The following is a 27,667-nucleotide window of genomic DNA, read 5'->3' as shown; positions in this document are numbered from 1 at the left end:
TTGAGCCAACCCATGAACAAATAATTTTAATGTTTTTTTGGTTGTTTTTTTTTCAGCAGACCGTAGTTTTCTCGGAGCTCCACAGTCTCCTCTCTTTGAAGTTGGACAGATACAGTAAACACAACAAATATATGATACAACCCATCACAGCTGGATTAAAAAAAAATACACAAAAAATATAATACATAAAAAAATGGATTTTTAACATTGTGGACTGACACAGCTCTAAAAATGGTGATTGTAACCCTGGTAAGCTTTACAAAGTCTTTAAAAAAATAAAACAGTACTTCATGTGAAATTCATAAATACACTGGAGGAGAATGGAGGGGTTGGGGTTGAGAAAGTGTCTCTGGGATCGTGGCTAAACCCCGGCCAGGGCTGTGGGGGCACCAGGCAGTGTGTGCGCGGGGTGCGGGAGTGGGCGCCCCGGGGGCTGGATGCAGGAGGGATGCAGGGAGGGATGCTGGAGGCACAAACCGGTCCAGTTTAACAAAGAGCGTCGTCCCCCGGCGGGGCCGGGGAGCAGGGCACGCCTGTGTTTTATGGCAGGGAAGTTTGGAGTTTTCATTCCCAGAGTTTTCAATCAGTGAGTGAAATGGAAGAAAGCAAAAGAACCATGGAACAACAACAAAAAAACCCCATGCTACATATGAGAAGTCAGCCGGGTAGCCCCGGCACAGCCCTGGGATGGGATGCTGGCGCCTTTCCCTGGGTTTTTCCCTCTTTCCCCCCCTGCTCCAGCTGCCCCTGCTTGCTGCCTCCACCCAGCACCCAGTCCCTGCCCAGGCACAGGGATGGGTGGCTTCTCCCAGCAGCAAGAGGTTGAAGTCCCCACACCTCGTGGGACACGTGCCACCGTGACGGCAGCCAAGGCCCTTTCCTGAGCTCTGGGGCTGTTCCTGCTCTGCACCAGGCAGCATTGATCCCAAACCCCCCGCCTTGCCCCCCTGTCCCAGGCTCCAGCACCCCTCAAACCACCCTGCCCTCCCCTGGCACCCTGCCTCTGCTACCCTGCTAGCATGAGAAACCCCGGCCAGTGCTGCCCATCTCAGGCTCCCCGTCACCCTGCCAGCCCCCTGCCACCCTGCTCCGTGCCACCGCTGCAACACCAGACCTCTGTCCCTCTGCGTCCCTCCTGCACCCTGGGGATGCTCTCCCCTTGCAGCCGCAGCCTGGGCATGCTGCCTTGGCTCGTTTTGGGCTGCAGCCACAAAAATATCTCCAGGCAGACCCAGTTCCCCGTCCTGGCGTCCCTCCTGTCCTCTGTCCCCTCTCTGTCCTCCCTGTCCCAAACTCTGCCCACTCACAGCCTGGCCCTGCATTGCACAAGGTGCTTCTCCCTGCATGAGCCGCCTCTCCAGCTGCTTCCCGCGGGATGCAGGTGAGCTGTTTGGAGCGGCTGCAGGGAGCAGCTAAAACCAGAACAGGCAACACAGAAAAAAGGCAAAAAAGGTGAGGGGAAAAAAAAAAAAAAAAGATGGCAAATGTACATATGCAAAGTAAATCAGGCAAATCTGCCCTCACGGCTCTCTCCTCATTCCTCCTCAGCAAGCGAGCACGAGGGGGGGGGGGGGGGTGCGTTTAGCCTGGGCTAAACCCCCCCAAGTGCAATCCCTGAAAGCACCCGCACAGCTCAGGGATCCCACTGCCACGTACAAACCAGCCTCTGGTCTGCAGCCATTCCAGAGGTGGAGACATCCCCAAGACTTCCCTACACAAGCCAGCTCCCCGTGCCCGGCTTTTCCTGCACGGCTCCGACCCCGCAAACTCAGCTGCATCCTCTCCTCCAGTCACCAGCACGGGTGGGTGGCAGGGGAGCCGGTCCTGGACACGGCAGAGGGTCCTAATCCTGATTACAAGCATGGTGTCTCTTTAAAAAGTATTAAAAAGCACTTTAATTTAAAAAAAAAAAAAGGAAAAAATAAAATGAGCCATAAAAAAAACGGTTTGCATCGTCGATGCCCTCCCACCTTCAGCACTGCCAGCTCCCAGTGCCCCCAGCTGGGCACAGAGACCGAGCATCCCGGGTGCTGGTCCCTGGGGAGGCAGCAGCATCCCCCTCCACCGCCCTGCCCTGCCCTGCTCCTACCTGCCACCACCTCGGCACGTCCGTCCCCATGTCCCCGCTGCCACCCGGGCTCTGCCAGGCAGCACCGACGCCGCGGCCACTGCCATGCCCACCGGTTTCGGATCAGACCTGGCGTGACGCCACGGCCTCCAGCCCGTCCGTGCTCGCTCTTCTCTGCTCAGCGCCGGGACCGCTCCTGAGCCGGGCAGGGGGCAAAAGGAGGGGTCGTCCTCCGCTCCGACATCCCGCTGCTGGCAGTGGCACAGCAGGCTCCCGGCCTTCATCGGCGACACCGAGGGCCGGTCTCTCCCCATCCAGCGCCGGACGCAGGTTTCCTTTCTCCCTACGCTTCCTTTCCCATTCTTCTTTTTTTTTTTTTTTATTTATTTATTTAAAAAAAAAAAAAAAAAGAAACTGTTCCTAAGTAGAAAACATCTGCGATCACAAGTCAGTCTTTTTTGGCTATTGGTTTCCTTCCTCCTCCTCCTCCTCTCTTCAAATGACTTCTCATGAGGCAACGGGCACAGGCGGCTCTTCTGCACGGCCCTCTCCCTCCCCTGCGCACCCCTCGTGCCCCTGCCCGTCCCCGAGGGGCCCCTAGTCCTTGACCAACTTGTACACATGGTGCTGGGCGCCGTGCTCGCTGGTGGAGACCTCAAAAACGAAGGCTATGCAGAGCAAGGTTTCCTGGGTATCCCTGTTCGTAACAACCTGCGGCAGAGCAGAGAGCGTGTTAGGAGGGGGCTGCACCCACGGGGAGATGCTGTTACACAGGGGGTTGCACGAGCTCAGGCACAGGCACTTCCATTGCACCACCAAAAATTTGCGACGCAGTTTTGGAGGGGTAGCATGGGCTTGGGCACAGCCACTTTAATCCCACTATTAGAAACTTGCTACCCATCATTTGGGAGATTTGCAAGGGCTCAGGCACAGGCAGTTTAATTGCACCACCAAAAAATATGCTGCCCGATTTTTGAGAGGTAGCATGGGCTTGGGCACAGGCACTTTAATTGCACCATGAAAAATTTGCTGCCCATTATTTGGGAGACTTGCAAAAGCTCGGGCACAGGCACTTTAACTGCACCACCAAAAATTTATTACCCAGTTTCAGAGGGGTTGCATGGGCTCAGGCACAGCCAATTTAATTGTACCACCAGAAATTTGTTACCCATTATCTGGGAGACTTGCATGGGCTCAGGCACAGGCACTTTCATTGCACCACCAAAAATTTGCTACCCAGTTTTTGAGGGTTAGCATAGGCTCGGGCACAGCCACTTTAATTGCACCATTACAAATTTGCTATCTCTTACTGGGGGGTTGCACAGGCTCAGGCACAGGCACTTTCACTGCACCATCAAAAATTTGCTGCCCATTATCTGGGGGTTGCATGGGTAGAGGCACAGCCAATTTAATTGCACCACAAAAATTTGGTACCTGTTATCTGGGGGAGTTGGACAGGCTCATGCACTGACACTTTATTTGCACCATCAACATTTGCTCCCTATAATTCAGGGGGCTGCACAGGCTCTGGCACAGGCGCTTTAATTGCACCATGAAAAATTTGCTACCCAATTTTGGAGGGGTAGCACAGGCTTGGGCGCAGCCACTTTAATTGCACCATTATAAATTTGCTACCCATCATTTGGGAGACTCGCAAGGGCTCAGGCACAAGCAGTTTAACTGCTCCACCAAAAATATGCTGCCCAATTTTGGAGGGGCTGCATGGGCTCAGGCACAGTCGATTTAATTGTACCACCAGCCATTATCTGGGAGATTTGCAAGGGCTCAGGCACAGGCACTTTCATTGCACCATCAAAAATTTGCTACCCAATTTTTGAGGGGTAGCATGGGCTCAGGCACAGCCACTTTAATTGCATCATTAAAAAATTGTTACCCATTATTTGGGAGACTTGCAAGGGCTCGGGCACAGGCACTTTAACTGCATCACCAAAAATTCATTACCCAGTTTTGGAGCGGTTTGCATGGGCTCAGGCACAGCTAATTTAATTGTACCACCAGAAATTTGCTACCCAATTTTTGAGGGGTTGCATGCGCTTGGGCGCAGCCAATTTAGCTGTACCACCAAAAATTTGCTCCCCATTATCTGAGAGACTTGCGGGGGGTCAGGCACAGGCACTTTCATTGCACCATCAAAAATTTGCTACCCAGTTTTTGGGGGGGTTGCACCACGGGGTCTGGCACAGCCAGTGTATTTGCACTGCCAAGGCTGGGTGCTCGGGGCTGGGCAGCACACAGCAGGGATGGTGAGGTGGATGCAAGTGTGGGCTCCGTGCTCCGGGTGGGAAATGCTCCCTGGAAAAGGAGGATACCTGCAGGATGGTGAAATTCTCCAGGACGCTGTTCATCATGTACTTCTCTGGGAGGTGCTTGAGTTGTGGATGAAGTTGATCATGTACTCGCACATGGGAGACCGGTGGATGCGGTAGACGAACCGGCCGTTCTCCAGCCGCGCGTACTCCGTCTGCGGGGGAAGAGCCGGGGTGAGCAGCCACCCCCTGGGAGCCGAAACACAGCGGGGGACGCGGGCATGGGTGGGTGGCAGCCAACTGGGACAGGGCGGAGATGTCCTCTCCGCTCCACCCAGGGACAGGCATGCACCCATGTGTCCTACACCCAGCCCTGGGGCCTTCTCCATCCCAGGACCCGCCGTGGACCCGATTCCCACCTCTTCCCCGTGCAGCAGGGACTCAGGACTCACCTCCACCTTCTCCACGACCTGCTTCCCAAAGGAGCACACCTTGGTGGAGACCGTGATGGTCATGTTCTCTGCACTGCTGTACTGGCTGCTGACACCATAGAAAGTCCCCCGGCCCATCCTGGATCGTGCTGTTTAGATCCGCCTGGAGAGATGAGAGTGGAGAGAAGGTCCCATTAGGTGCCATCACACCCAGCTCTCCATGGGGACAGGGCACACCAGCTTACAGAGCTGCCCAGGATGCTCCCACTCTGCCAGAAGGGTGCCCAACCTGCAACGAGCCCGTGGCTGGAGGACAACCCCCCCCCCCCCTCCCATCCTCGTCCTCCCAGCATCGTACCAAAATTTGACGAGGAAGAAGGAGTTCTGGGGCCCACGCTCATAGAGCTCCTTGAGGCCACCTTTCTTCTCAGGGAACTTGTCATAGATCTGGCGGATGTCCACGGCCTCCAGCAGCGGATCGCTGTACGAGGGGTTCGTCTGGCCGATGTGCACGAAGAGGTGTTTGCTGTACTGTAAGGGACGGGGCGGGGAAAGGAAAAACCAGAGGTCAGATGGAAGCGAGATGCCACCAAGCGCAGTGATGGGCACCATCCCACCCGGCTGGTGGGGACACAGAGGGGACCATTACCGTTTCAGCATCCCGTGGCACCTCCATGAAGGCGGAGTACTCGAGGAGCCGGAGCTTGGCAGAGGCGATGGTGCGGTCCTGCCAGACGGGCACGGCCGAGGCGGCTGGTGGGAGCGGAGCCAAGGGCTCATAACCTGGGAAGGGGGGAGCATGGGGAGGGGGGGCGGGCGGGGAGGAGGGGGCAACCATGAGCTGGGACCAGGACCGGGACAGCAATGCTGTCCTTAACCACATCCCCCCCGCCCTGTATCTCCCAGCAACGGGGGTTTTCCCACAGGGTGGCCAAAACATGGGATGTGCCGGTCCTCTCCTGGGTGGAAAGGGACTGGGGAGGGGGGGACACAGCTGGGAGCAGCAGGGTCCTGCTCACCAGGGGGCTTTTTGTCAGGCTTAAAGCCAGGTTTTTCCCCCTGCAAGGCTGGGGAGGGGACCACAGGTGGGTGGCACTGTGGGTGGGAGGGTTGGACCGGGACAGGGGACATAGAACCTAGCAGGGGTCCTGCACAGGGGCAAGGACAGCACTTACTGGCTAGTGATGGAGGCATGGGTGGCTGGATGGGGGTAAGCTGGTTGTGCAAACGGTTTAATGCTGGAAAGCAAAGAGCATCATTAGGTTAACGAAGCCCAGGTCACCCCAGCCCCTTGCCAAGGGCGAGGGGGGGGTCCTGCCCAGCACCAGGCAGTGGAGGGGTTTTGTACTCACTCCTGAGAGGGTCCAGGCTGTCCTGGGATAGGCCCACTCCAAAACTGCGGGGAAGAGCACAAGGAAGAGTCAGGCAGCTTCTGACACCCCCCCCCAAATTCCCCTCCACACCTGCTGCAAACTGCCCCCAAAGCCCCCCCTTGCACTGCCACCAGGGCTGAGGGTGGCCATCAAATGTCACCCCCCACCCCCGTCCCCTGTGCAGCTCATACACGGGGATCCCTGTGTCCCCCCCACCTCAGGGTGTCTCTGTATGGGGGGGGTGCGGGGCTGTCCTCACCCTGGGGGGCAGCAGAGAAGACGGCCTGAGGAAGAGGAGGGGGGGGGCTGAGCTTGTTCTGCAGGACGCTGGCTGACACGATCTGCGCGGAGGACATGGAAGCCATGCTCTGCAGAGCCTTATCCTTCGAGACCTGGTCCTGCGGGGGGGCACAGGAGGAAGACGGGGGTTACCGGGGCAGACTGAGACACACACACACCCCCCCACCCCCCCCCCAATCTGAGTGTGCCTGGCAGGTTTTGCAAAGCTTGGAGCCGGTCGTGCAGACTGGCCGAGGGACCAGGGCAGGTGGATGCCCCACCCCCCCCCCCCCCCTAAATTCACCCACATTAATTAAGGCTTGAAGCTTCCAAGTGTCCCCTGGGCAAGAGCTGCCAAGTCTGGAAGGTGTCCCCACTCCCCCTGCAAGGGTTTGGCCCCTTTGTGGGAGGGGACAAAAAGCAACGGAGACAAAAGGCATCACAAACTCAAGCTCAACTTACCAAGTTCATGGCCTGTCCGCAAAAGAAAAAAAAAAGATAATGGTTAGAGCATGGTGGGAGCCTGCCAGGCACTGTGTGCACCCCCTGAGCTGTGCATCCCCCACCCCAGCTCATCACCGCAGTCTGATTCGGGAAGCAAACCCCTCGACCCAGCTGGTCACCAGGGGATGCATACGGTGGGCAACGATGCCCAGCCTTAATCCCACCGGGAACGGGGTGCCGAAGACCCTCACTATTTCAGAGGGCTGCTGTGGCGAACCAGGCTCCACCGTTGTTGGCTCTTTAATATCCTTTACAGCTTTTCATACCACTTACAACCTCCTCAGCAGCTCCCAGCTCTGGCACGGAGAGGAAGAGCTGCCCAGCTCCTGCCCTGCCCGGCAAAGGGCACCGGCACCCGGGCTGCCCCGGGGGACGCCCAGCACCAATTCCACCGCAGGCACCGCAAGGAGGACCCTGGGCACAACCCCGCTACGCCTGTGGGCATTTATATAGCAGACCAATCCTTTTTATCTTTTTCCTTTTTTGCTCCGGAGGTCGCAGCACCACTGGACAGGAGCGGAGGGCACCGAGGTCTTGCCCAGGGGACAGGGCTGCTCCTCCAGCCGCATCGCAAGGACACACGCGTGCCGGTCCCATCGCCCACCCTCTGTTTTCCTCCGAACCCTCCTCAGGGATCAATGGCTCCATTTATTTTTCACCTGGAGCAGGGCAGGAGTGCGGGCATGCAGCCACACGCCGGGTAGCACTAAGACGCACGTGACTGCAACTTAAAGATATATAGGTATTGCTCACGGGAGGGACTCTCCGTTCAGCAGGACAAGTGCTTTGCCCCCAGGTATGGCTGGCAAGGGATGTTTCGCATCCACAGTGTATTTTTATGATTTTTTTTAAAATTTTTATTTATTTATATATTGCTCAGGGGGATCTCTGCCCTGCCTGTTCCCTGCCAGATCCCTGCAGGCAGCGAAGCCAGGGATGGAGAGCGCAGCCACGGATGCCGGTCTCCATCGCCCCAGCCCATGAGGTCACTCCTGCCTCCAGCTCCCCCATGCCCTGTGCTGTGCAGCAAGGAAAGCCTATTTTATTCTGTTTTATTCTATTTTATAGGCTTCTGCTGTTGCTGCCCCCTGTCCCCAACTGCCCCTCGGGGTGGGGTCAGGTTTAAGACAGACAAGCCCAGAGGAGCCTCCCAGGACAGCTCTGGCTGCCTTCTCCTGCCATCTCCCAACTGACCCCCCTGGTCAGGGGGACCCTTCCTGGCACCCTGCTCCTGCTGAAGGGCTTTGGAGGGCATGGCTTGGGCGGCTCCCGGGCAGCGTTAAAGCTTCGGGGACCAGAATGCCAGCATCAGCTCTGACAGTGCCCCCCCCCCCCCGCCAGCCTCAGTGCTGGAGACTTGGGGACAGTGCCCGGGACAGGGAGCTGGCGATGCTTTTGGGACCCTGAGGTGGTGGCAAGGGGCTGAAAGGTTTTCTAAGCTCCCCCACCCTCGGGAAGGCAGCAGGTTCCCCCCAGATCCTGCCCAAGGAGATGCCCTCCGGTGTGACGATGCAGGGAGCAACCCTGGAGCATCCCAGGCTATGCAGCCCAGCCTGGAGCTGGCTGTCCCACTGGGTGGCTGTGCAGTGGGGACCCCTCTGTCCCCAACCTTGCACCGTGTGGGTCCAACCCGAGCAGGGCTCGGTCCTTCGGTGATGCCACCAGTCCTGCCCATGCCCATCCCCCCCCATCATCACGCTCCCCATCACCGCCACGAAGCTCGGTGGGAACGGTTACGGAAGGGTTAGTCGGGCTCCATGAGGAGGAAGGAAGGAAAGAAAAGCCAACCAGAGAAGAGAGGATGATCCAGTTTTTCCTCGCTCGGCTCCCTTGGCCCCTGGGACCACGGGCTGCCCCAGGACCTCTGTGCTCCCTCCCCAGCACCACGGCCCCATCCGGACCTGCTGCCACCCGCATCCCCCAGGTGCCACCTGGGCCATACTCAGACCCTGGTGCATCACAAGCCACCGGGCTGGCAGCCTGCAGGGACCCCCGGGACCCCCCGCTTCTGCCCAGATCCTGCTGGCACCCGCTGTGAGCAGGGCCAGGTCCCCGCTGGGGCTGGGGGAGGGTTTTTGCACCCCTTGCTTGAACCCCACTTTGCCTCGCTGGCTGCTCAGGGGGGTCTTTCCCCTCCTGGGAAAACCTCTGATGACCCAAAAGAGGGGGAAGCCCTTGTGCATCACCCGAGGAGGGTTATAAACCCCCATTTTCCCATGGCGGAGCCCTTGCCTGGGTGAAAGGAGGGGATCTGGCACCCAAAGTCACCCTCCTGGGGAAGAGGGAAGGGGTCCGCCCACCCCCATCCTTTGCACTTTTCTCTGGGTATCCTGCAACGATGCTTCTACAAACCTTCCAGTCCAGGAGCCAAGGGAGGGGGAAGAAAAAAAACCACCAAAAAGGAGAGGTAACGAAGGAAAGCAAGCGGCACATGGCAGAGCCGAGCGCGTTAGTTGTCAGCAGGCTGGGGGGGCCAGGCGGGGCGGTGGGGGGGGGACACGCGTACCTTCAGCTTGGACTGAATCTCCCGAGATTTCCGTCGGGCAAGAACCTGCAAGTGGCTAGAGACCTGCAGAGAGAGAGCAGAAGGAGAGGGGGAACAGCAGAGCCGTCAACCAGAGGAAAGGAGAAGGAAGGAGAGGGGCTGCCCATGCTCACAGAGACACCCGCCGCGGACACCTGGGCAAGGGCGCCAACGTACCTTGATGCCAACCTGGTACTCCCGCACCTTCTTCCGAGCTAGAACCTGTATGTGGCTGGACACCTAGCGCCCGCCACGCCGTTCGGAAAGGAAAATACAGACAGTGTGAAGATATGTTCCCCCGGCAAGGTGGGATGCTCTTCCCGGGGAAGGGAGCGGGGAGACCGGGGGGAGCGCGCGGGGCTTGATGCTCTGGAGATGCTGAGGGTCCTGCGCCTGCCGCGAGCTGAAGGGAGGAAAATTGGGGGGGAGGGGTACTCGGTGCTGTGCTGATGGACGCTGGTTTGTGCCCCCCCCCCGGGGTGGGGTGAAGCTCCTCAGAGTGAAGCTGCCGCAGTTGGAGCATCCACGTTTACCATCTCTCTGGGCTTCCCGGCCGGACAGCCCCCCCGGCCCCTGCGAGCGCAATGGGGTGCTGCCTGCACCCAGCGCCCAACACCTGGCCCGGCTCATTTGGGGTGCCCCTGGGTGGGCTGCAGGGGGGCTGCCAGGAGGGACAGGCTCATTCCCCCTGCACTCCTGCTGAGTTTGCAGGTGGGGAAGGTGAGAAGAGGGTCGCGGGGGGTAGGGGTGGTTTGTGTGTCCAGACACCTGTAAGAGCAGGATCCAAAGAAACGGGGCAGGAAAGGCGCAGCGTGGATGGGGTGCCTGCCCTGAGCCCCGGGCAGGGTGGGGGGCACCAGGGCTGATTTTGGCAAGATTTTTCTCCCACCAGCACCAGGCGGTCCAAGAAGGGACACCAGGCTGTCCATGACATGACCACGCAGAGGGGACAATGCCGCATGCGCTCTCTGCTGTGACTTTCCCAAGTGCCCCCAGAGCATCGCTTTCGCCCAGTGCTGCATCCTTCCCCCTGCAGAGGTTGGGGCGGGGGGGGGTCCTGTTAAGGCTTTAAGCTGCTCAACACTGGTCTGAACACAAGGATGGTGGCTGGACACTGGTCTCTCTCCCTCCAGCACCAGTTCTGGAGGGATGTCCCTCCCAGTGCCTGGGGACCAGCACCCTGCCCTGGTGGGGACTCGTGGCAGGCGACAGTCCCAATGTAAGTGTCCCCATGCCCCAAACACATCCATCCCCCCACGGGGAGAGACGCACCCTGGCTCTGCCGGACAGGCAGCACGGCTGCTGGTTGGGGACAAAGATGGAAGGAAGAGGCCACCAGACATGTGACACATGGACATGTCCCACTGAGGGCCACAGCACCCCACTGGTGGGGTCTCTGGCACGAGGGTGCAGCGAGGGCTTGCAGCCGGGATGGATGCGACCCTGCCTACACGCTGTGAGGCGAAGGACCACCGCGTGCCCCCTGCCCTGCCAGCATCCTGCCCGCACGCTGCCTGCCCAGCACCAGGGCAGCGAGGCTGGGGCAAGGGCTCTGCCGTAGCTCCGGGCCCCCCAGGACCAGCACCACCACACAGCCCGTCCCCTGGCCAGGATGGGGGTGCCTTGCTCTCAGGCCGCGGGCTTTGGGGGTGCCCTCACCGTGGTGCCTGGCACAAGTGCCATAAAGTCTGGCAAGGGACAGAGGTGGGACCGGTCTCCGGATCCGGGTGGAGCAGGGAAGAGATGCACCAGACGCACACACTGCTCGGCTGGAGATTCCAAGGGCTCCTGTCACCCGCGGGGTGACCCCAGCCAGGCGGGGGGGCTGGGAGCTGCCTGCCCCTGCCCCCCAAATTTCAGGGCATCCCCAGATGGGGCTGGGACAGACCAGCCCGAGGGTGTTTGTGCTCGCAGACGAAGCTCCACGCAGAGGATGAGGGTCCTGCTGGCAGCAACGGTGGCTCCAGGAGAGGACACAGAGGATGGGCAACTCAGCCAGACACCCACTCCCCCCCGGGGCTTACCTGGCACCCCCCTCCCGACCCCCCCTCCAGAGACAAAGCAGAGCGATGCCCTCACCTGCTTCCTCGTCCGTGTCTTCCCCGTCCGCAGCTTGATGTACCGGGCTATCAGTTCATTACGACCTGCCGGCAGAGCCAGGGGGTCAGCCCCGGGGTAGCGGGGGGGCATCAGCCCCCAAAGGCACCTCTGCCCCCCTGTCCTGCCCAGCCCAGCCCAGCCTGATGATGCTGGTCCTTAATGAGGCCGGTCCTTAATGAGGGAGGCACTGCCAGGAGATGGCGCTGCCATGACAACTGTCCAGCCCAAGGGGACAGCGGGGTGGCCCAAGGGGACATCAGGGTGGCCACCCCCCCTACCAGGCCAGTGAGACCCACCTGGTGGCCCCCACCCCACCGGGTTTGCCAGCCCCTAGATGCAGGGGGCTCAGAGTGGGGATGCCAGCCACCGGAGACCCCCACCACAGCAGGGTCCCCAAACACAGGCAACCACGGACACCCCCCAAAAGCCATCCCTAGGGCAGCCACCCACCCGGCTCCATGCAGCCCTTCCCACGAGGGTCCTGGGGTGTCCCCCTGGCACCCCACTTCCCGTTTGCGAGCCATGCTGGCCTTTCCACCACTATTTCCTAACGTCCTGGGTCTAATTCGAAGCAGAAGTTGCTTTTGCGCCACATTTTAGAGGCCAGCTGTGGCCAATCTATGTTCAAACGTCAGAGCAGCTGGGAGCTTTCTTCTCCCAGCCCCGGCCCCGGCCCCCCCGCCGCCGCGCCCCCCGCGCACGGGGGCGGCCAGGCACGCCAGATTTATTTTAATGGACCAGATGGTCGCGGTTGGAACTTGTCGAAATGCCCTTGGAGAGGGTTTCGGCTTTAAAAAAAAAAAAAAAAAATCTCTTAAAAAAAAAATAATACACCCCCCACCCCCCCCCACACTCTTCTACCCCAAACAGCCCCCTCCCAGCCCCAGAGCAACTGGGCCCTCCTGGAGGGGGGGGACACATGGGGACAGACAGGGCCAGGTGCTGTGCTGGGATGGCTGTGGGGTGTCCGTGCTGGGCAGGAGCTGGTGGGTGGGTGGGGGTCCTGGAAATGAGGGTGCCCCCTGCACGGCCAGCGTGGCACCCCCAAGCCACCCCACAGCCCTGAGCACAGCTCCCATCCTGCCCGCCACTCCCAGCCTCGTTAGTGCCTAATTAGGGCCAGGTCCCCAAGGGTGCCCTTTAGGGCCAGGTGAGCTGATGCCTGCAGCAGGGTGCTGCCAAGGGCTGTGGGCACCCTGGTGCTGAGCCCCAGTTTGGGGGTGCACCTTCACTGAGCACCGCAGCATCCCCCTTCGCACACCCCGCTCCCGAGTCGCATCCTCTCCTTCCCCATAGCCAGCCCCTGGGAAAGAAATCTGGGAAAGAAAAGTGGGTGCCTTCGTGCACCCCAGCGGGGCAATCAACCCAGTGCCCAGCACCCAGCGCCAAGCGTCTCCTGCACCCATCCTGCCTCGCATGACGTCCCAGCCACCACCCTGGGCTGCGCCCTCGCACCCTGTGCCCGCGCACCCTGTCCCTGTCCCCCGTGATTCACCCAGGCCCGTGCCATTCCCTCCGAGAGGGCACGTCCTCCTCCAAATTACCACATTCCCCAAATTCCTCTCCCCTGACACCACCACGTGAACCAGTTGGACAGGCTGGGTTAAAAATAACCCGGCGGGCAGCGAGTGAGAGCAGCGGGGGGCCAGCGTGCCCAGCCTGGCCCCCCAGCTCCCACCTGCTCCGCCACCCCCGCACCGCTGGCATCAGTGGGGCACGGGCTGCCGTGACCATGGGCACCCCAAGGGACCCCCCCAAAAAAGGGGGAGTGGTGGAGAGCAGTGGCACTGGCACACCTTTGTGTCGGATGCCAGCATCGCCTGTGCCACTGGTGGCCCTGGGGGTCCCAGTAAGCTCAGCACCACCAGCTGGGGGTCCTGGGGGTCTCGGTGAGGAAGGGGGGGGGATGGTGGGGAGATGAAAGGCAGCCGGCGGGGGCTGCTGCCTCTTTAAGCAGCTGCCAGATGTCTCCGAAAGGCTGGAAAAACCGGTCGGGGCTCGGCGTGCTGCACAGGGCCAGGCTCCCGGCGGCACTTCAGCTATTCCCGGAGAAATCCAAAAAATGCACCCGCTTGGGAAGCCCTGTGCTCCCCCCAGCCCCGACGCCCTGCGCTGGGGGCCCGGGGAGCTGGCATGGGGACGGGGACAGTGGCACCCAAAGCCCCATCCCCTCTGCCCACCGGCAGCGGGTGAGCCATCGCCGGTGACAGCAGCATCCCGGGCGGACGGGTGTATTTTGGAGGCTGGGGATGAAGGCGCCGGCCCTGGTGCCTTCATCACCGCAGGGTGACAGTAACATGGCAACCTGTCCCCGGCTCTCAGGTCACTAGCCCTAGGGGTGACATGATGGGAGGTGATGGGGAGGATGGACCAGCCCGCCCCCAAGTAGGCATGGGGACACCATGGCACCTTCCGCTGCTCTTTGGTGGCACCACGCACCCTGCGCCAGTATCAACCCCTGCCTCCATCACCCATCCTCATCCTCTTCCCGTTGCAGAGCCACCAAGACGGGTGTTTTATGCCACCGGAAACTGGGCTGAGACCCCCTCCCCCAAACTCATTGCACCAGTGGGGCCCGCCAGCCCCACTGCTGCCAACAAAGTCACCCACAGCTGAGCAGGGTGCTGGTGGTGGCCGGGGGCGGGTGGGTGGCCCTTGTCACCGGGTGCTGCCCGCCACCAGGTCCGGTTGGGGGAGGTTTGGGGAGCGATGCGGAGGCGCATGGGAGCGGGAGGGTTGGCGCTGGCCCCGCAGCCCTGCGCCCGCTCCCTGCCTGCACCCGCTCCCTGCCCGCACCCGCTCCCTGCCTGACGGCTTCACCAAACCAGTCGGTCCGGCAGGGCCGAGAGAGGGAGGGAGCGGGAGGGAGAGCCAGCGCAGAGGGAGGGGACGTGGGTCACTGCCACCTCCCCGGTCCAGCTCCGGGATGCACCTGGGGAAGCTGCTTTTGGGGTTGGGGGGGTGCTCGAGGGCGATGCCCCGGTGTGGGTTTGGGGCAGGAGGTTTTGCTTCACCCCCAGCCGCTCCGTCCTGTCCCCACCACTCACCGTACATCTTGCCCTCATCCGAGAGGATGATTTTCCGCCGGCCGCAGGGGGGGTAGATCGCCAACGCCTCCTGGAAGCTCTGCTCGATGTCCGGACTCCACACGCCCTCGGCATCATTGTCCAGACTCTTGTCCATGCCGTCCTGGCCATCTTCCCGCCCCTCCCCGGGGCTGCCGCTGGCGTTCCAGCTGTTGGACGCTATGGTGCTGGCTGCTCTGGGCTCCGACCCTGAGCCCCCACGGACACGCGACAACCTGCTGGGACACAGGGGACACCCATCAGCCCCTGAGACCCCTTGCTGGTGGTATGGGGCTGCAGTGACAGCACGGCCCCAGGTCTGTCCCCAGTGCTGGCCCTGTCCCCACTCACAGCCAGGGCTGGGAGCAGCATCCCGGTGTGGGGCATCAGAGGCACACACAGGCTTTCCTGGGGCGCAGAGCCATGATTTCCACGAGTACCCCCAAATCCAAGCCACGAGCAACCATCCAGGGTCCCCCCAAATAAAGGTTGGGAAGGAAACAGCCCAGATACCGCATTATCCGTACGAGGAGCTCGGGCACTCGGCACCCATGGGTGACACCCTGGGACGGGGCGGCAGCAGCCCCGCAGCCTGCGAGCCCTGACCCCGCACCAGCACCCACTGCCACCCCACCACCTCCTTGGGCGAGCCGTGCCCAAAATCACCCCCAGCCCCAAAAATTCTGGCAAAGACAGAGTTGGGATTTGAAGGGAGATGCTGGGCGGCTCCAAGCCAGACCCCGCTAATGGAAACCAGGCGGCCAGAACCCTCCGGCAGCCCTACCCCTGGCACCGGCAGAGGCCCCCCACCCCGAGGATGCTCAGCCGGGGCGCTGGGTGCTCCCCAAGTGGCGGGTGATGCCGGGGAGCCTTCAACACTCCTCCTCCTCCTCCTTTTGCCCGGCTCCCGGCGCAGTGTTTTGCAATAACATGTTTGGCGGCAGCTGCCGGCGGTGGGAGCGGAGAGGTGTCTCCTGCGCTGCTGCGCTTCCCGGACGGCTGGGAGTGTACAAAGGTCTTCGGCGCAGACATCTCCTTTTAAAGGAACTGCAAGCAGCCCCGCTGGCTCAAGCGTGCTGCGAGGCCTTCTTTTTTTTTTTTTTTTTTCCTTTTATAAAAAAAGAAACTTCTCCCCCCCCCGCCCCACTCTCCCCATCTCTCTCCCTCGCCGTGACGTGATGTCAGCCCCTCCGGTCCCCGCCACCCGCCCCTGCCCGCTGTCCCCCCCCGCTTGCTGCTCCCCCTCTTGCCGAGCGCTGTGGCCAAATAAGGAGAACTGGATTGTAGGATCGAGCCGGCCGGCCAAGAGCGGGATGGCGGCGGCGGTGCTGGACAGGCCTGTGGCACCCCGAGTCCCGTGGCACGCCGAGTCCCACGCCATCCCGAGCCCCACGGCACCCCGAGCCCCTGCACCCTGACTCCTGCGACACCCCGAGTCCCACGGCACCCCGAGCCCCACGGCACCCCGAGCCCCTGCACCCTGACTCCTGCGACACCCCAAGCCCCACGGCACCCCGAGCCCCTGCACCCTGACTCCTGCGACACCCCGAGTCCCACGGCACCCCGAGCCCCTGCACCCTGACTCCTGCAACACCCCGAGTCCCACGGCATGGCAGCTGTGCCTGCTGCTGGGGTGCTCCGTGGGGCAGCCCCCAGGAGGGAGATGTCATCCAAACCCAGCGGGGTGGTGGGGGTGGGAGGGTAGGGGGACACCGGGGCAAGGCACTGGGCAGGGATGGGGAGGGTGGCCACAGCGGGACCCCCCAACTGCCCCCCCCCCCAACAGCTCAGCTCTGTCCCAGTGTGGGGTGCAGCTGTCTCGGCCAGGCACTGAGCCCCAGCTGCCCCACAGCAGCCCAGGATCCCCAGACAGGGGGAAACCACAGACCCCCCAGCTGCCCCACAGCAGCCTGAGACCCCACAGTCCCCAGACCCCATGGTCCTACAGTGACACCTGAGCCCACAGTGGCCTGGAACCCCCCAGCAGCCCAAGACCCCCCCAGCTGCACCATGGCAGCTCAGGAGCCCCCAGCCTCAAGATCCCACCGTGGCCTGGGACCCCGCAGCCCTGCGCCAGGCTGGGAGTTGGCAGCATCCCGGGACCCCACGGGGCTGCCATCAGTCACCCCAAAAGCTGGTGCTGGGGGGTGGCTTTGCAGGGACCCACCAGAGCCCCTGCCCACCTTGACTGATGGGTGCTTTTGGGGCCAAGAGCGAAGCTATAGGGCCAAAGGCAAAGCTATAGGGCCAAAAGCAAATCTATAGGGCCAAAAGCAAATCTATAGGGCTGGATTCACCACTGCAGGCAGGATCCTGGAACAAGCAGCGTGACCAGTGCCCTGGGTCACTGTCCCCACACCGGGCATCACGTGCACAGGCGGGGTGCCAGCTGCCCACACACCTTGCCTGTGGCACACATCCCCCCCTCCCCAGGAGCTCCCCAACACTCCCCCAGCACCCCCAGCCCCCTCCCACCCCACTGCCCCCCCAGCAGGGAAACCCCAGCCCAGCCTTTTCGGGGAAGCCGGGAGAAAAGGGAGGGTGATGCTGGGGCCACGGCCAAGGTGAGAGGAAGCAACAACTCCTCCTCCTCCTCCTCCTCCTCCTCCTCCTCCTCCTCCATGGAACCTGCTTTTGGCCAGGCCGAGACACTGGATTTCCTGGAGGGAGGGTGCAAGGCACCGCGCTGACGCAAGGCATGGCCGAGCTCTGCGCTCCACCCAGCCCTTACAAAACACCAACAACAGGAGCAATTAGGAAACCGGCATGGCTGGACAGCCTGCGGAGGGACCGCTGGCCAGACCTGCTCTGGGCAGGGAGGGGACTGGACCTGCCAGAAAACATGTCACCAGCTCCTGCCTCCCAGCTGCTCCCCAGGGACCAGGGGGAGAAGCCCCCTCCCAGGGCACAGGCATCTCTGTGGACCACTGATGCGCAGTGGGGATGCTTGCCCCCGGGAGGAGGGATGCTCGCTGGTACCCGTGCTCACTCACCCACCCCTCTGCACCCTGCCTTTGTGGGGTGCCACACTCCAGCCCCAGGGTTTAGAGGGTGCTGGAGGAGGGCTGCACACCCACGAGGTCCCCCCGCACGGGTGAGACGGGTGCCCGCAGCGGGCAGGGGAGGATGCTGCCGAGGCAGCCCTTATCTCCCTGCAAGGCCAAGGCTGTGCCAGGAGATGGGGACGGCATTCCCACGATGGGGACGACGGGGACAGCATTCCCACGATGGGGACAATGGGGACAGCATTCCCACAGGCTCACAGAGCTCAGCTCCGGCACCTCGTGGTAGGGGATGCGAGGGAAACCCAGGGTTGGGAGAGCCACTTGGGGCTGGAGAGCTTGGAAAAGCAACAAGAAGCTTCTCTACACCCTGGGAAAGCAACAAGGGTGGTTGCAAAGAGGGAGGGATGCTCAGGCGATGGGTGTTTTCTGTTGAGTCGGGGGAAGGAAATATTCTGGAGGCAGCGGCTGTGGTTGGAGCGGTGCAGTGGGCATCCTGCTGGGGCTGGGCGCGGGTGCTGAGGTCAGGAGCAGGGTGCTGTTGGGACCAGCACAACCAGCCACGATAGGGATCGGGTCGGGGGCATGCGGGATGGCACGAGGAAGAGCACTTGGGCCTGGGAGCATGGGGACATCGCTGCTCGGAGCCAGGGGCTGTGGGGCCTGTTGCCCCTGCAAAGCCCCCAGGTGCAGGACAGCACCCTGTCCCCATCCCTGTCCCATGCTCTTGAGCTGGGGGGAACGGTGTGTTCCTCTTCCCTTGCACGCTGAGCCCCACAAGCGTTGCCCCAACTCACGCCCCACCTCAGGCACAGCCCTGGCAGCCCCCGCCCTGCCCCAAGCCTCTGCATCCCGGCTGCACTGGGCACCCAGCAAAGAACCGGGGGCTGCCCAAGCAACGGGGTGATGCCACCCAGCCCTACCTTGGCCAGTGTCACGGCACAGCGATAAACACCCCGTGACACACTCCTTGCTGGCCCCGGCCATCCCTGTCCTCCCGGCTGGTGCCAGTGCCAGCATCACCCCTCCTTGGGTGCAGCCCCCCAGCTGCCACTCTTTGCAAACTGGGGTGGTTATTGCCACAGCATCCCCCCGCAATGCCGGGGATGCAGGGCATGGCCACCACCATCTGCTGCAGGAGGGGTCCTGCAGCACAGCATGGCCCCAGCTGACACCATCCAGCCCCAAGGTCCCCTCCTTACCTAGGGCTCCCCTGACCCACAGCGGAGCAGCACCAGGACCCCATGGGACGATTCCCCGCGATGCTGGGGACACTGGGTGGGCCAACAGACTCTGGTACGGGGGTCCAGCTGCATCCCAGCTCCATCCCGCCTTCCCATGCAGGGGGCCCAGGGCGATCCAGCCCTCCTCCCTCCACCCCTGCACCCAGACCCCACGGCGAAAGGATAAAAGTTCACCGGCAAGCCCGGGCAGGCGCGGCACAGCACGGTGCTCAGCCTCGCACCGGCACAGGCAGAGCGCTGCCGCCTGCACCAGCCCCAGTGGGGGGACGTGTGAGGCCACCGTCACCCCCTTCCCATCACCGTGATCCCAGGGGTGAAGGGGGAAAGGAGCCCCCATCCTCTCTGGTGCTGAGTATGCAGCCCCCCGCCAGGGCTGGCTTGGGAGGGGGGCTGGGGAGTCCCACTGCGACGAGGTCCCTGGGGACAGCCCGCCTGTGGGGACGTGGAGAGGGGCTGCTCCGTCACACAACAGGTTCTGGATGATCCCATATAAGCAAATCCCAAAGGTGAGGCTCCCGGGCACCCCGGCTCCTCCCTGCGCCCCCCGGCACATCAGGGCTCAGCAAGAAGGTGGCTGGGGGTCCACCAGCAGGCAGAGACCTTTGTTAACGTGCCCCTGTTGTGGGCAGGGGACATCAGTGTGCTCCTTGGCTCGGCAAGGGCAGCGCTGGCCGGTGGCAGTGTCCCTGCTGCCACCCCTGCCCATCCCATAATACGGCTGGGAACAGGCCGGGAGAAACACTGCTCACAGCACCGACACACCAGCTCCAGAGAGCCCTTCGAAGCAAACCCAAAAGCCTTGGGGGTCCCGGGGGACCCCAGTAAGACCCCGACATGCCACGCACAGAGCCCGGCCACCCTGGGCTGAGCCCAGCACGACCCTACCGCGCTTTTCTTGCCGTAGCCAAGCATTTTTCGCAGGAAGCCCATATCCCTGGCAGCTCGCCCAGGGACCCTTCGGGAATGCCCTACCCCATGCCCTGCCCCGATCCCACAAGGGGCACCATCCCGGTTGGCATGTGGCCGTCCCGGGGACGCCCAGCACCCATCGAAGCGAGCGGCAGCGGCTGAGCAAGACCCGGCTCGGCGGGGCGGGCGGTGGAAGGTTTGTTTACATCGCACTCCTCTTCCAAACAGCTCTGGGGCTGCGGTGAGGGATTCCCCGGCTTGCGAAGGGCGGTCGCCCTGCTCCCTCCCACCCAGGTTTGCACCTCCTTGACGGGAGGACCAGCCACCTTCTCCCCAAAGGGACCCCCGGCGTGGGTTGGGGACCCAGGCAGTGGCAGAGCCCCCCCATGCGCCAGGCCGGCTCCCCACGAGACAGCCCGACTAATTTCCTCCCCTCTATCGCTTCCTGTCCCTTCCGGCTTGGCGGGCAGCTCAGGAAGCAATCGGAGCGGGGAAACCGCAGGAGGCCACGTGGCAGCATCCCACCAGGGTCCTCAGTGCTGCCAGGGCCGCCCTGGGCACGTGCCCCCCAGCTCCGGCCAGACCCCTGCAGCCAAAGGGTCCCTCAGCTCCCAGCGAAGCCCCGGGGACCCACAGGGATGCAGCCGATCCTCACTCAACAGCACGAGGGATGCTCAGACCCCTCATCCCGAAGAGCGGTGGGGGAACAAGGAGGAAACCAGAGTGATTGGCCCTGAAAACATCTGGGAAGGGATGAGGGAGGGGGTCAGGTGCCCCCCAGGGCACAGCCCTCCTAACGGCAGAACCACGGGCGCCCAAGCCAAGCCCTCTGTCAACTCTTCCTCCAGTCCCAGTAGGGTGGTGGAGCTGGGTTTCGGCTGCTGGAGGACCTGAGCTGGTTTTGCTCAAGCCTCCAGGCTCAGGACCTGAGGGCAGGGGACTGACGGACACCGTATCCCGGCTTCCCTCCCTGGCCCAATTACGGCCGCCCTGCCCAGCCAGGACGGGGCGTTTCACCCAGCAGCGCATAAATAGAAAGCTTTTGCAGCATTAATTGCTCTCTGCGTTATGAAACGAGCTGGATGGAAACAACAGGGTTGGTGTCGCCTGCCAGGGACAGGCCACAGCCACGGCCGTCCCGTGACACCCCCAGCGTCGGTGACCCGTGGCATGGCCAATGCCAGGCATGACACCCACTGGGGACCGTTGGATTCGCCTTGCTCCTGGGCCAAAATACACCCATCCCGGGATGTCTCCCAGCGAACATCCCCGGCAGACGAGCACGGGGCATCCGTGTCCCAAGTCCCCAGGGACTCCCCCAGCACCGCTTGTCCCAAGGGTCTCTGGGGTCAGGGAAGCCCCAGGGCCAGGCAGCCCCGTGCCTGCAGTGGGACGGTGTCCCGGGTACCCTGCCAGCCCTCGGACCAGCTCCTGGGAGGAGAAATGCCTCCACGGAGGAGTTTTGGGTGCTGCTGACCCCATTTTATGCCATTGCGGCAGGGCTAGGGAAAAAAGTCTTCTGGGGAATTGCTGGCTGCCAGGCGAGGAGGAGGAGGAGGAGGAAGGCTGCAATGCATTTCACACCCGCCCCCGGCCGCCTCCACCCCTGCGAAACCCAACCCTGCCCGGGGAGCAGCTGCACCTGCTGCCCGCGCCGTGGCACCCGCCAGAGCCCAGCCAGCATCACCGCGCTCCCAGCTGAGCGACCGGGAGGAGAAACCCAGCAGGGCAGGGGGTCGTGAGAGCTGATCCCCCCCAAGCACCCAAGACAAGAGGCTGTGGGGGCCTGCCAGGTTTTGCCATCCCAGCTGAGACATGGAGATGCCCCAGCTGCCGGAGGCCGGGGCAAAACACGACACAGCAATGTCACCTGGCCACTGTCACCCCTGCGAGGAGGCACATTCCCCTGCCCTCCTGCGACGAGCTCGCAAAGCTCGGGGCAGCGCCAAACCAAGGTCCTGCGCTTAACGCAGGAGCTGCACTGGCAGGTGGGCACTGCCCCACGCAAACCGCACGGGTGATTTGTTCCCAGAAAGGGATATTTCGGTTTAGCAGCATTTTTATGTGTGACATCAGCCCTGACCGGCCCAGCGAGCAAACCCTTGTGCACACCAGGAGCGTGCCGGGTGCCCGCGGTGGAGCATCGCCTTCTCCAGCCCCTCTCGCCTGCGCCGAGAGCTGGAAACGGGCACAGCGACTCCCGCTCCCGCAGATTGAAAAATTGCTCTGGAATCCTCGGGGAGGAAAGTTGCTAAAAATACACGAAGGCAGTATTCTTGGTAAAAGAAGGAGCTCCAGCAAGAAGCATGGCCCAAGAGTGCCGGAGAGCCTGGCACGATGCGCTAGCCCCCTGCCTGGCACACTGGTACCCAAACAGCGGAGCCGGACCCCGACCCTCCGCTCCATGATGCTGCCTTGGCACTGAGCACAGCGGTCACCCCGTGCCACAGATGACCACAGGCACTGGTGAGGAGCATCAAGCGAGCACCCTGCCCAACTCATCCCCCAACATGTGGGCAAGAAGCCGGGCAGGGAAAAAAGCAGGCTCTTGCACCAGACCTTTGCTCCTGGACTGCCGAGCGCCCAGATCACCCCGCTAATAAAAACCCGACGCTCGCTTGGGCTGGGGGCTCGCGTGCCTGCGTGCGGGTGTGCTTTTTCCCAAACCCGAATTGCCTAAGCCAAAGAGGGGGGGAAAGGCAGGAGCTGGCTGCCTCTGGGGGAAGGGCGGGCGGCGAGGAGCTGGCATGGGAACGGCAGCCCATCCTCCACGCACTCCGCTCCGCGTCTGTAAACTTTGAACATCTTCCGGAGAGAAGTTAGTGGCTATTGTGAACAGCTGGATCTAATTTTACGAGGAGCGAGGAGGAGACAGTCGTGGGGAAATAATAAGGCTTGGCGCTCCCAGGCGAGGATCCCCAAGCCCGGCCAGCCCTCCTGCCTCCACCGCACCCCGCCGGGGGGGAGCGCCGGCAAGACGGCCACGGGGAAACTGAGGCACGGAGCAGAGCAGGGCTCAACCGCACGCTGGGTAATGCAAACCAGGAGTCCCAGCGTCCGGGGCATTGCTCCTCCGTGTGTCCCAGACCCATCACCGCTCCAGCAGCCGGGGCATCGGCAGTGGCACGGCTCTTCCCTGACGTGGAAAGCTGGGCTGCCACCGCGGGCCACCCTCCCAGGCCAGGGCAGCACCTTCAGACGCAGGGACCCCCAGCACGCTCCGTGCTCAGGGGCACCGTGGCGTGACACATCCCTCCAGCCGGCTGCTTCCCCCGAGGCTCTGCCCACCTCCTAAAATTAGCTCCAGCTCTGCCGTCCCATCCCTGGCCGCCCCCCCTGGCCGCCCCCCGCAGCCAGGGGAGCTCTGCCAACACACGCTCCGGGTCCCTACCGATCCCACCGGCGGTGAAGGGGAAGGGGATAAACCAGCCTCCTCCATCGCTCGCATCTCACCTGCCAGCCACAAGCCACAAGCGAGCAAGCTTTTCCCGGTGTTATTTCTTACAGGGTGAAGCGCAGCCCTGAAGCGGGCTGAAGTCACCTCCTGTGCCTCTGGCTAGTGAGGGCCGGCCGGCCGAGGGTGAGCTCCGGGTTGGCTTTGGCCAGCTGAGACCTGGCACATCTCGTGACACACCAGGGAAGGTGGCAGGGGTATGTGCTAGGGGGCACGGCGGGTTTCTGTACCGCTGCTGTCTCATGGCATGCAACGGAGGATGCTGGGGACACCGGAGCGTTGCATCCATTCACGACCAGGTGAGGGGACACGCTCCGGTGGGATTTGCACCGCCGGGACAGGATGTGCTTCGCTCAATTGGACACTCGTATTTCTCTGGACCCTTCACCTGCAGGATGCCATCAGTTGTGCCAATTTAGAGCCCTACGTGAATGCTGTCCCCACGGGGCCACCAGCTGCCACCCCTGGGGTTCATGGCCTGACACCTCCGAAGGGCTCAGACATGTGTGCTCACCACGAAGCCCTGCAACAGCACCCAGCGCTGGATGATCCCCTGCTCCCCACACACACCCAGGCAGGCGAGCGGCCATCCAGCACCGCCAGGAGCTTTTCCCAGGGCCCCTCGCTCCCATTTCACAGGCGGGGAAAACCGAAGCACCGGGAGTTGTAGCGGCATGTCCAGACCCGCAGCAGGATACGGCCGTGTGTTATCACAGGGGGGGGGGGGGGGGGGCGATCCTGCCACATGCCCGCTGCAGGCTGGCACGGGGCACGGCCCCGCTGGCTCACCCCATCATTACCTTCCCTCCCTCCCTCCCTCCAAAAAAACATTTCATAAGCCGCCACGTGACGGTGGCAATAGCGAACGCCCATGCGCTTCAGGTGCCTGCCCCGACCACAACACGCAGGTGCCTGGGCTCAGCCGCCGCGCCACCCCGGCACGCTCCCAGCCTGGGCACTGACCCCAAATAACACCTCAGACACGCAGCTGAGACGCTCAGAGCGTGGCCTGGCCACCCAGCCAACCCCCCCGGGGATGGCAGCTCCCAAAATCAAATGTATTTGGTTATATCCCATCCACCAGCAGCGCCCAAGGTGGTGCAAACACCGTGGCAGCCCCACCAAGCCCCTTGCAATTGCTGTCAAGGATTTAATAAGAGAAGCTCCAAGAGATGGGCCAGTTTTTGGACAGCATCCATCCCGTCTGGCGATGGCCAGAGGGATCCCAGCCCCAGGAAGAGCGCCAGGATGGCTCTTGCCACGCAAATCCCAGCAGCACCCTTGGTCAGGGCTTTGCAGCTCGTCCTCCTCTTCCCCTCCATCCTTCACTCGCACAGACAGAAGAGCAACTAAGGCAGGAAAACCCATTTTCCCCCTGAAAACAACCTAAAATTGCCCATTTCCCCCCTTTCCAGCCGCTGTGTGCCCGCATCGCTCCCACCACCGACCTCACCTGCCACCGGCCTCGGCACTCGCTGTGTGTTTGACAGGAGCTGCGCGGTTACTTACTTTTTAATACATTAATTATAGCTGATTACCACTGTCACCCCCACCTCCCCAGAGCCACGGCTTGTTCACGCACCACTGGGAAAAGGCTCCTTCCTTCGGCACAATGCTGGGGCTGCCGGGACTCACCTCCCGACCTGCTCGGTGGTGGCAAGATGGGGGTTAAATGGCAATTAAAAGGAGATGCTGTTCCTGGTATCATGATAAACAGTGACCATATGTCATGGGAAATGGATGCAAGTCCCTGTTACGGGTGGACGTGGAGGCTGGAAGGGGGTTTGCTTTGCTGGGGGGGATGTTAGAGGTGGGATGGCTGGCGGAGGGTTCGTCTCTGTACCCCTTTGCCCCCCAAAATGCCACAGTTGAAGCATCCCCCTGCTCCCAGCCGAGCCCTGACACCGTAGTCACCCCGGTCGGGACGAGGGTCCTTGAGATACCTGGGTACCGCTTATACAAGGCAGCTGGAGCCCGCCGCCGAGCCCGCCGCTTTGGAAGGGTTATTTTTGTTAGAAAAGCCAGTGTGGTGCCAGCTGCCTGCCCGCCCCAGGGAGGGAGCTGGGTGCCCGAGGTCCCCTGGGGACGGGAACGTCCCCCGTGTCACCCGGCAGGGAGGGGGCGGCTGCTCACCCCACAGCCATCCACAGCCCCTTCCCATCGGAACACTGGCTCTGCAAACCCAACAGGGCCAAATCGTCTCCCAACGCAACACTCGTGCCCATCCTCTCCGGTGGGTCAGTGCCGGGAACGCTGCTCGGGCAGCGCTGCGGTGACCGTCACCTGCCTCACAGCGGGGTCCCAGCCCCGCCACCCCCTCACCCATTTCTCCCCCAACTTCACCGCTGGGTGACCTTGGCAAGCCCTGACCCTCCCATCCAGTTTGGGGACCCCCTTCCTCCCATCCCCAGGACCAGCCCGCCCCAATGACCCACCCCGAAAGCCGGGTGCGGTGAAGGGCTTTGGGGCTGTGGAGGTCCCACGGGTGCATGGGGAGGGGGGTCACCAACCTGGTACATCCCCGGTTCTCCACCCATCATCACAAGCACCCCAAAACTGGGTGGGGGGGTAGCAAGCCCTTGCTGGCAGGGCCCCCCAGGGTGGCCGGGCAGTGCCAAAGCCCTGACTCACGGCGTGCACGTACCCGCGCGGGGTAAAGCGATAGGAGGGGAGAGACGACGCTGGAGCCCAAAATACCCCGGCGTGCCTGACACCGGAGATTATCGCTTTGCCGGTGGGACGGGCGCCCGGCACGGCTCGCCCTGGCTCCCCACAAAGCACCAAAACACCCCAAAACTCTGCCTTCACCTTCGCCCCTGCCAAACCTCGAAGAGCAATGGGGCTGCGGGCTCCCTGCCGCCCTGTCGGGGGTCCCGGTACCATTTCCAGCTGGTTTCTCCCCAAAATATGTTTTTTTTTCCCAGCCGGCACAGGCCAAACGCATTGCATAGGGCCTGAGCGGTTTTGGGGGGGTGGCACTGGGAGGGCTTGGCCTTATTTTCCTTCCAAGGGGATTGTGGGGGGGGGGAAAAGACCCAACAACCCCAACCCCAAGGAGGGTGTAAAAATAAAATAATAATAATAATAAAGATGACACACTGCTGAAAATTATACATCTAATTGCTGCCTCGTTAGCAATGCGCCCCTATGACGAGGCACAAAGTGTTTAGCATACAGTCAGCGTATGGTCATCCCCTACATGCGTGTGACACACATGTAACGTGACACGCGTGTGGCCCCCACACACAACCCCGGGACCCCCCCCCGAGGGGCACTGGTTGGGCCGAGGGGCAGACGGGGCGGTTGATCCCTCACTATAACGCCCGGCGCCCCGCTCGCTCCCGACGTATGGGCTATAGGGTACACAAGGCCCCTTTGTAACCCTATAGCCCGCCGCGCACCCCGGGGATGGGAGGATGGGAGGGGGGCGGCGGTGGAGAGAGGGGGGGGGGCGGGCAGCCCCGACGGGGCGGGAGCCTGGGGAGCCATTGCCGGGGGGATTGGGGACACCCTGGGGACACCTTGGGGACGGCTGGGCTGTGCCCCCCGCCACACGGGCTTACATACACCTTCCCCCCATGCGCGGCCGTCGGGGGGAGGCACTGGGGGCGCGGGGGGCAGCGAGGGCTGGGGCGACCCCGCCGTGTGTGCGTGTCCCCCCCCGGCGGGCTGGGTGCAGGCGGACGGCTGCGGGCCGGGAGGGAGGAGGCGCCGCAGGAGGAGGAGGAGGAGGAGGAGGAGGAGGAAGGGGGGCCGGGGGTCTCCTCTCGGCGGGCCTTACCTGCTCCGTGCTCCGGAGGGGCTGGGCCGGGGGCGCCGGGGCCGGGCCGGGGGCCGGGCGGGGGGCGGCAGGAATGCGGGAGCGCGGCGGGTGCCGGGTCCGCGCACGGAGCCAGCGCAGCGACGGGAAAGTTTATGCGAGGGAGGAGCAGAAAGTTGGGAGTCAATCAGGAGGCGGCGGGGCCGGGCCGACCCTCCGCCCTCCCCCCCGGCCTTCCTCCCGCCCTCCTCCCGCCTTCCCCCCTCCTTCCTCCCGGCCGACCCTCCCCCCGGCCGCCCCCCCCCCCCGCCCCGGCGCCCCCGACGGGGCGGCGGGGCTTCCCCTCCGCCGGGGGGGGCTGCGGGGAGGGGGCAGCGCTGCAGCCCGGCCCGGGCTCTGGCAGCGCCCTCTGGGAGCCTTCCTCATCCTCCTCCTCCTCCTGCGGCCCGCAGCGCCGAGCCGGGGTAGGAGGGTGCTGCTGGCCCGTCCCACCGCCGGGCAGCCGGGGTCCCCCGTGTGTGCCTTCAGCCCCCTCTGCCGCCCCCTGCACGCCTTCAGCCCCCCGCCCCATCCTCAGCCCTCTGCGCTCACCTTCATCCCCTTCCACGCACCTTCACCGTCCTCTGCACAGCCTTGTGCCCTGCCCAACAGTTTCACCCCCCTCCTCATCCCATCTTCACACCCTCA

At 62.8% G+C, this 27,667-nt stretch overlaps 1 protein-coding gene across 1 annotated transcript; it reads right to left on the bottom strand.

Moving 5' to 3' along the window:
* TEAD3 (TEA domain transcription factor 3) lies at nt 1-27,136 on the bottom strand. The gene is given in 16 exon segments (XM_055819971.1): nt 1-2,779; nt 4,399-4,463; nt 4,466-4,550; nt 4,788-4,895; nt 4,897-4,929; nt 5,118-5,297; nt 5,416-5,549; nt 5,942-5,975; nt 5,977-6,004; nt 6,119-6,170; nt 6,408-6,537; nt 6,881-6,892; nt 9,429-9,491; nt 11,526-11,590; nt 14,594-14,850; nt 27,002-27,136. Coding segments are annotated over 15 exon segments (1,239 nt in total). The 5' UTR covers nt 14,730-14,850; nt 27,002-27,136; the 3' UTR covers nt 1-2,665.
* Between the last annotated feature and the right edge of the window lie 531 nt (nt 27,137-27,667).

The sequence above is a fragment of the Falco peregrinus genome, chromosome 16 (assembly GCF_023634155.1).
Source record: "Falco peregrinus isolate bFalPer1 chromosome 16, bFalPer1.pri, whole genome shotgun sequence".
In the NCBI taxonomy this organism is placed as follows: Eukaryota; Metazoa; Chordata; class Aves; order Falconiformes; family Falconidae; genus Falco; species Falco peregrinus.
This window is presented reverse-complemented; position numbering and strand designations above follow the sequence as displayed.